This window comes from Hibiscus syriacus, unplaced genomic scaffold (assembly GCF_006381635.1).
Source record: "Hibiscus syriacus cultivar Baekdansim isolate YM2019G1 unplaced genomic scaffold, ASM638163v2 tig00110044_pilon, whole genome shotgun sequence".
In the NCBI taxonomy this organism is placed as follows: Eukaryota; Viridiplantae; Streptophyta; class Magnoliopsida; order Malvales; family Malvaceae; genus Hibiscus; species Hibiscus syriacus.
In genome coordinates, this window is record NW_024062574.1 from 583 (window position 1) to 9,190 (window position 8,608).

At 34.0% G+C, this 8,608-nt stretch overlaps 1 protein-coding gene and 1 long non-coding RNA gene across 2 annotated transcripts; both read right to left on the bottom strand.

Moving 5' to 3' along the window:
* Positions 1-427: 427 nt before the first annotated feature.
* On the bottom strand, positions 428-1,205 carry LOC120213591. Its single transcript, XR_005524805.1, has 2 exons — positions 1,165-1,205; positions 428-711 (listed from the first exon to the last, which is right to left on the bottom strand). It is a non-coding gene; the product is annotated as an uncharacterized LOC120213591 (long non-coding RNA).
* A 2,566-nt stretch (positions 1,206-3,771) lies between these two features.
* LOC120213597 (65-kDa microtubule-associated protein 9-like) lies at positions 3,772-7,626 on the bottom strand. The gene is made up of 12 exons (XM_039211698.1): positions 7,535-7,626; positions 7,159-7,365; positions 6,828-7,079; positions 6,528-6,737; positions 6,280-6,435; positions 6,004-6,157; positions 5,755-5,906; positions 5,570-5,657; positions 5,304-5,377; positions 5,077-5,151; positions 4,702-4,969; positions 3,772-4,322 (listed from the first exon to the last, which is right to left on the bottom strand). The coding sequence occupies exons 1-12, from the start codon at positions 7,604-7,606 to the stop codon at positions 3,898-3,900; spliced, it is 2,133 nt and encodes a 710-aa protein (XP_039067629.1). The 5' UTR covers positions 7,607-7,626; the 3' UTR covers positions 3,772-3,897.
* Between the last annotated feature and the right edge of the window lie 982 nt (positions 7,627-8,608).

An 8,608-nucleotide genomic window follows, 5' to 3' on the forward strand; every position in this document is an offset into this window, starting at 1 on the left:
TCTACATTATATATATTTATATTGTGCTTGATTTGGAGAATGAAAGCAAACTATCAACAATAAGGTCCATAGCAAATGGAACTTGGGGGACTGAAAAAGACAGATCTGAAGGAATTGCATAACAGCGTTACTTATTTTTCCATGATTTAATAATGAAGTTAAGGAATAGTTTTTGATGTTATGAGAACGTATATTTACCCGGTTTAATTTCTCTCTAGATCTTTCTATATTAGAAATAGATCATACCATTTGTGGCTCAAAACATTTACCATATATCCACTTATATGGTACTTCATCGTCCCATATAGATTCCTATATATCCACTTATATGGTACTTCATTGTCCTATATATACACAAATTATACGATAAGAGGTCAGAGATGAAGGGCTAAACTCATTTTACATTATAATGTAGGAAAGGATGCACTTTAGGTTTCATAACTTGTAATGGTTTCTTGCTTCAAATGTCACATACGGCACCAATGGACAAAAATGAAAGCAACTAGAATCAAAAGGCTAACAAGTACCCAACTCTCCTTTCAAACAAAATAAAATTTTTAACAGCTATAAATAAAAGTCTTATATCTCCACTAGAACATGAAAACACAATCTAATCTCCATCGAAGCATCCACACCCGACACAGATGAGCCAGAAATTGCACGACCCCAAATGCTGCTTAAGCAACAAGAGTGCTGGCAGTTGTAGATTCACTGTAAAACCAAGAAGTTGAAGCAACATTGCAACATAAAGCCTCTAGGGGATGCACAAAGAAAACAATTGAATCAAATGTAGGACAAATTAACATGTTCCATATGACCTAATGCTAAGGCTTTACTTATATTAACACGTGACAACGCATGAAATCATTAACTGAAAAGGAACTCATTCCGTGCAATCTAGGTTAAGAGATTCACATATCAATAGAATTATACTAGTGATAGCACTTAAGTTCAACCCTTGCAACATCATAACATACTGAATCACACATCCAAGCTAAAAATAACATGTATAAAGGAATAGAAGATACAATCCTAGTTTACCAAGTAGACATTAATAGGGAAAAAACTCAGATTGATCTAGAAAAGATTAATTAGACAATTAACAGTGAACAAAAAATGCACAATAGTTGAAGAAATCACTATATCGGACATTAATACACAGACTATTTCCAGACAGGAGGAAGCTTCTTTGTTTTCTTTTAGTATCGGGCGGACCTGTGAATCCTACTCTCAACAAGGATCAGCCTGAACTTGGAATCCTTGTCCTTCCTGTTTCTCTCCAGATGCTTGCGGATGGCAACGGCCTTCTTGATGAGGTGATACAAATCCTCAGGAATTTCAGGGGCAAGACCTATTAAAACAATAATTTAATAGCAACCCAATATTTCACTCATAGCACAGAAGAATATTTGGGTTAAACTTAACTACTGCATAAGTCCTTATACTGTAGACAGGAAAGCAAATTAAACCAAAAAATGGCTAATTGTGAAAAGAAGAAACACAAAATTTAAACTCTTTTTTAATAAAACAAAACAAGAACTTTCTAGTCTCTTTAAAGCAAACAAATCAGCATTCTTTAACATTCTCTTGCAATTCTAATTGGTTCAAAATGAAATGTATAATCATTCGAAACAAAAATATGAGTAAATCATAAGAACATAGAAAAGAAGAATATAATACCGTGGCCCTTAAGGATACGCAAGATCTTGCTTCCAGTAACGCTTTTAACATGAGCAATACCATGAGAATCACGAAGAATGACACCAAACTGAGATGGGGTCAAGCCTTTCTTTGCGAACTTGCAAATGTTTTCCTCAACCTGTGCACATTAACATTCAGTCATAACAGAAACAAAAAATTTAATGGCATTTCAATCAGCAAGGAATGTGAGGAAGGTTCAATTACTAACATCTTGAGAAGAGATCTTGAGCCAGCTTGGTGGGGTTCTCTTATAAGGCAGAGCTGAGGCAGAAATACCCTTACTGCAACATTGGGAAAAATGCTTACAATGTAAACAACTAAAATGTGTATATACACAGAGAGATAGAATAAAGGAGAAGGAGGAGAAATATACGACCCATGGCGGCGGCGGCGGCGGTGAGACTTGTCTTTTTTCCCCGCTACTGTTTGGTGTAAGGCAGTCGGCAACTAGGAGCAACCTGAGCTTCATTTTATTGGTTTTATATGTTCTGTGCTTATGGTTTTCATTTTACATGCAAACCTTAAGCTTTAACTATTGGGCTGAAGTTTGATAATAATTTAGGGCTTTATTACAAGATCCAACCTTTCATAGGCCCTGTATTCTACAACACGTCAACAATAAAGTCTTAATTAGGAATTATGAGTTAAGCAACTCGTGACCAGCTCAAACTTGATTCTGTAAAAATTTGGTAAAACCTTGAATTTTATTGACTCTACCAAACTTAAGTTCGACTCGTACCTTTAACAAACTGAGTCGATCAAAGTCCAACTCGACTCGATAAGTTCAAAAACATCTCGTTAATTTTATTTTTATAATATTTTACTAGTTATATCAAAATTTTATTTTATTAAAAAATTATTAATTTAATAATAGATGATAATTGATGAATCTATTAATTTTTTAATAAATAAAAAAATATTAACTTATTAACTAATAATTATTATTTTTACGACACCCAAAACTTAAATCTTAATTATTATTTTAATATATTTGTGGATTGTTATTTTAGAGTTTAAACTTTCAATTTGTTTCATACACTTTTTTGATAATTTTTTTTGTTAAATTTATCAATTTATTTTCATATTAAACACTATATAGTATTAGTAAATTTTACTTATGGTTAAAAAAATAAGATAAAAAATTTTGGTGAGCTTAACGAGCAACGAGATGAATAACGAGGCGATTAACAAACTTAACGAGCAATGGGTTTAATGAGCATGAATCGAGCAATAATTTTTTTAACGATCACGAATTAAACACTGTCCAATTCACTTGACAAACACATTGTCTTAACAATTTTGGTTCAAATTGATATCCAAACTTTACAAATCGACTTCTATCATCAAATTTTATATTTTTATTAGATTTGTTGATAACATGTATGAAAATATCAAATTTATATATCAAAAGTTCAAAACATGTGATAGAAGAATGAATTCAGATATCAATTTTGGATCATAGAAATATATAAAAATCATTTTTTATCTTAAAACTAAATTTAGTTATTAATTTGAAATAAAAATATTAATTTAAATTGATAAATATTCTTAAATTAAAGTGAATAATTTAAATGAAGTAAAGAGAGTTGAATCTAAGGTAAAACTTAAAATAGTTTTAGAATTAGTCCTTAGTTCGACCTATGAGTATTTAAAATTAATTTAATATTTCATTGGTTGAAATTATTTTTGTCCTATATAATTCATTTTTGTACGATTTGAATGAACTTTCCCCTTAGTTTAAACTTTCAATTTTGCCAACGGAGGATGGCATATGTACATCAAGCAACGTGGATAAGATAAATGATGCTTACTTGCAAAGTTTGTGGATTATAAATATTGCTCTATGATTTATATAGGCACAAAAATGTACCAAAAAAGAAGCAAATTAATTACCATAACCTTTAAAAATGTACCCAAAAAAAAGAGAAAATAATAACTTATTTACAATTGGGTAATTTGAAAAGGGTAGATTGAAATGTTCTAATTCTGGATAATGCTGATGAGTGATGAACTTGTTGACGAAAATACTGGGATTTTTCAACCTCGCATTTCGTCCACGTTCAGGCTCTCAGATCCACATTCACAACACAACAGCCAAAGTTATAAACATGAGAATAAAACAATGAATAAAAAGAAAATCAAATCAATCTTGATTCAATTTCAATTTTCAAGCAATAATAAGGTTTTTGAAGATGATCATACTTGTATCAGCGATGTTATTTGGCTATCTGAACGCATACAAGCAAGCCTTCTTTCTTCGAATGACTCTTCGATCCCTTCATGACCTCCTTTGATTGGCTTCGTATTTTGTGTTGTTGGAGCTTGCATCGTGTCTGTCTGCATCGAATGTGTTGCCTTTGGCATCCGATTCTCATCGTCAACCAAAGAAGTTGTTATTCTCAAGCGATGCAGGTTGTCAGGCAGATCATCGGTCGGGATCATTTTCTGTAAAGTTTTATGTGCACCGTTATCTTCTAGCTTGTTTGTCATATTGTTTTTTGGTGATGGATAGATGGGCGAGAATGGCTTACGAACCAGTGGCGACTCTACTTCATTAGCATGTACAGCATTTGACCAGTGCTTTCGAAAGGGAGTGTCGGTAGTGTCCATGCCTCTCCTAACTGCAACAATTAGTACAAATTTTGATTCTTGGTTACTGTATGAAGCAGTTGAGATTAGAACTGTTAATTTTGGATATGATACAATTACATAATTATAAAATACAGTACAAATATACAAACATATCAATATATATATATATATATAACACAAAATATTATTGTGATAAACTTTTTACAACAATATGTAACCTTACAAAGCAGTTATAGAGTTAAACCGAGAAATGAATCTATAATTCGGTTTTGGGTTGATAAAATTGTTCTGGTGTCAGGGAAAGCTAAGATTGTGGCTAATCTTAAACACGGATACAACATGAATACACGGATTGACAAGTCTAATTAAGATATTCTTGATTGTAACAAGCATGGACGGAGAACTTACAAGCTGGGGAAGCTGGAATAGCATCCTCCCGCCTATGATTTAAATGGTCATTTTGAAATGGAAGGTCGGTTTTCTTAGTAGAATGTATTTGGGGAGTCCTTGGGGTATGAACTGAATCGGGTCTAACCATTGATCCTCCCGAGGTGGTTCTTCTAATGCTAGACTGCTTGGAATACTTTTTTGCAGTCTGCTGCTTTGGTGGGCATACTTTTGAACCGTACAGTACCTCTTGCTCCGCTATTATCTGCTCTTGAAGTTTCTTCTGGTCCTGAACAGAAACAATTGCCCCATAATGGCATATATCCTAGTTTCATACATTGGTGAAACAATATTAACATATGCTCTGTGATTGGGAAATGAGTTTGGTTGTCTAACCCGTAACCTGCGCCTTTGTTGTTCTTTTTCCTCTCGTAAAGCAGCGTAATCTTCGAGCATAGAAAGAAGAGGAATCTAGATAATATAGAATGGGGTCGTGTTAATAATTTGTGTCATATAGGTTTTGATGTAGTGTTCGTCTATTATTGCTAGGGGTACAGATAGATACCAAAATTGTAAGCAAATACGGAACAATATTCAAGGGGGTAAGTTATTAGAGCACGCACACCATCATACAAAAATTCAGTCTCTCTCCCCTCTTCCCAAGCCACGGTCTTTGAAATCAATGCCTCGGTCATTCCTGAAAAGATTGGCATAAAACAGTTTCAGCATCGTGTTAACTAATTCTACTAAAGATGGGTAGGAAATAGGAACTTATTGGTAGAAATCTCAAATTTTGGGATGCATGATGTGAAATGGTAACGAGAAAACCAAGTTTGGTTCTGTGACTTCAACATTTCTCAACCTAAGTTTATCTTGGAATGCCATATACCTGGAAGTTTATTAACCAAGGCACGAGCTTTCTCAGCACGCTTGAGTGCAAGATGAGTTCCTTTTCCCAGATTGTATCGATTTTCATCCTGTCAAATAACATATAATGAAGCAATGTTACCATCCTATGACATAAAAAGAAAAAAAGAAAAAAAGACACTCCAAAGAGATGACAGAAACGCTCACCCTGTTATATTCCTCAAGCCAACACTCCTCATCACATGCCGCCAACCATTTCTCGATCTTTTCAAGTATTTCTTTTCTGCTAAAAGCTTCCTCTTTAACCTTTGCAATATGAAGTTCAATTTGTTCTAGGATGGTATCATCATCAACAACTCCTGAATATATAATGTAAGAATGACACGAGGAAAAGGGGTGTGGAGAATTATGATATAACAAATGATCTGATGAAAATGAGATATGATTAGCATGTACCAGACTCAATAGCTTCAATGACATCTTCTAATCCAGTGTCTGGAACCAGGTGCGTCTTCCTACAGATCTTCCTTAGCTCCGATCGCTTCTTGAGGACAAGCTCCTTCATTTTTCTCGACTTTAACTCTTCCAACCGAGAAACTTCTGCCTCAATCTGCATAGTATAGCATATTTATTTCTCTGTTAATCAGCAGTAAAGCACTTACTACTACTTTTGAAATTTATAGACCAAGAGAAGATCAGCTAAACTCCCCCCTTTAAAAATGTATGACCTACATAGTTGATAAAATCCTCAGAGAGACTGTTGGGTTCAGTAATTTCATCCTCTGAAGCAGCTATATTACATGTAACATCCTGAAATTTCTGTTGTTCTTCAATCGGTGTATCCATCAGATTCCACAACTCCAACATGGTAGTTGCAAGATCTTGTAGCTGTAAAGGATCAAAGAACACCATTCCAATCAGATATATAGAAGAGGCCCAGGATTATGTAGTATGCAAAATATTAAAAGTTCATTTTTTACCCTGTCCATCCTCTGTATCTTAACTTCCCGCAACTTATTTATTGTTGCACTTAACTGCTTAATTGTGTTATTGCTAATACTCCTCGATTTTTCAGAGTCACCTAAACTAGCATGGACCTCAGCAACTGTCAGCTTGAAATCCATACCCATCACTGAGCAAAGTGAGTTCAACATGTTTAGGTGGTCCTGAACCTGCTGCAGACGATTACTCTGCACAAGGGAGACGAGCAAGAGGAAGATAAGCAAGAGTTTTCATTAGGTGGAAACAACAAAGAATTGAAAAATAGTAAGAAAATTGACCTTCTCTTTCTGAAGTTCATGAAGCTCTCTGTGCAATTCTTCAAGCTTCATCAAGGACAAGTCAGTTTCATCTATAAGTGTTTCCGAGGAAACTGATTCTGTGGATTTACTTATCTCATTTCTGATAATTTGTATTTGATCCAGGACGTTTATGAAATGACTTATTCTTTCTCTCTTCCTTTTCTTCATCTCCTCCACCTGCGGAAGAATTTTCCCGAGCTCTTCCTTCAAGCTTCCAACTTTTACATCTGACTGAAAAGTTTGGACCGTAACATAAGTAAATAGTTCAATCTAACCCGAATCTTTTCAACCAAAATAATGAATTCCTGACCTGCCAAATATGCACTGGCCTCTCCCCCATTGCTGCACAGATAGCAGCAAGTTCGGCTTCATAATCAGCAATTGTCTTTTTTATATGAGCTTTGGATAGATTTGCCTGATCTACCTTCCTTCTGTATATTTCCATGCACTCTCGTTCAAGCTCAAGCAGCATTTCATCTCTGTCAACATCTGTCTCCCCGATTTCATCCCAGATGATCTAATGTTTATTTTAAGGAACCATGAGATTGTAAATATTATATTAGTGTTCGAATTTTTAGAATAGAAATAGGGAAGAGGCATATTTGAACTGGGAATTATCTTGCCAAGAAGAACAGAAATAAAAGAATTATGGTATGGTATATTTTGTGTGTAATGCTCCACAATACCTGAAGTTCGTCTAGAAGGGTTCTACAGGTTGTTTCCAAATGAACAAGTGGAACAGTTCGCGGAGTAGACATATGAATAATTCCTGAAGAAATCAATGTCTTCATATAAAAAAATCATCCCAAATTATACACCGTAAAGCAACCTAAGAGAATAAAAAAGCAAAACTGAAATTTCAAATGGTATAAAATGTGTAAAACGTGACCTTTCAGATAAATTTTAGCAGGAACAATGAAACTGCAAAAACAAAAAGCTGCAACCACCAAGTATATAAGCAGAAGCTTTAAGCTTGCATTGGGACATGAAAATGGCTAATCATTTTCTCTCAACTCTAAATTCACAACATGAAGTAATTTTGTTCTGGACTATAATAACTTGAAACATTGAAATTAAACAACCTGCACCATCAGCATCCAGTTCGATATAATAGTGATTGTTCTAAGAGATCAAAATCTTTTGTTTTTACTATTTGTAACAAATATACAAGATTCTGAAAGTCCATAGTGTTTCTAACTTAAATATAAAATGAAATTTAAAATAAGAATTGTTCACAAATAATATCTTCGGATGAAAATGCCAAGGAAAAGGGGGGGGGGGGGATGACATTTGATCCATTACCATTAGATAGCCTTAATTACATCCATCAGGTAACCCATTTCCATCAACCTCTTACTATAAAAATCAATTGCAGTACATGAGTTAATTCTAATATTTTGAAGTCATTAATCACCAAAAATTATTCAAGAATAACATTAACATTACAATAACAAAAGTCACTAGAACTATCCTCCATTTACACACCAAAAAAAAAAGTCAAACCGGAGATTTAAACATTAAGTACTCCTCTTGTTTATTTCTTTTTTTGCTTCTGTTTTACTACATTTGTGGTTCTGCCAATATGGCAAGAAATCAATTCCAAGCTCCGAAGCTTTAACGACCTTGTTCACCTCTCTATAACGCACACTAAATCACGATTTCATCTGTAAAAACTTAAGCTATTGATCACCCATTAATTTACATTATAACAAAAAATTACAAGAAATCTCCAATTTTCTCGAAAATTGATGAACGGGAGA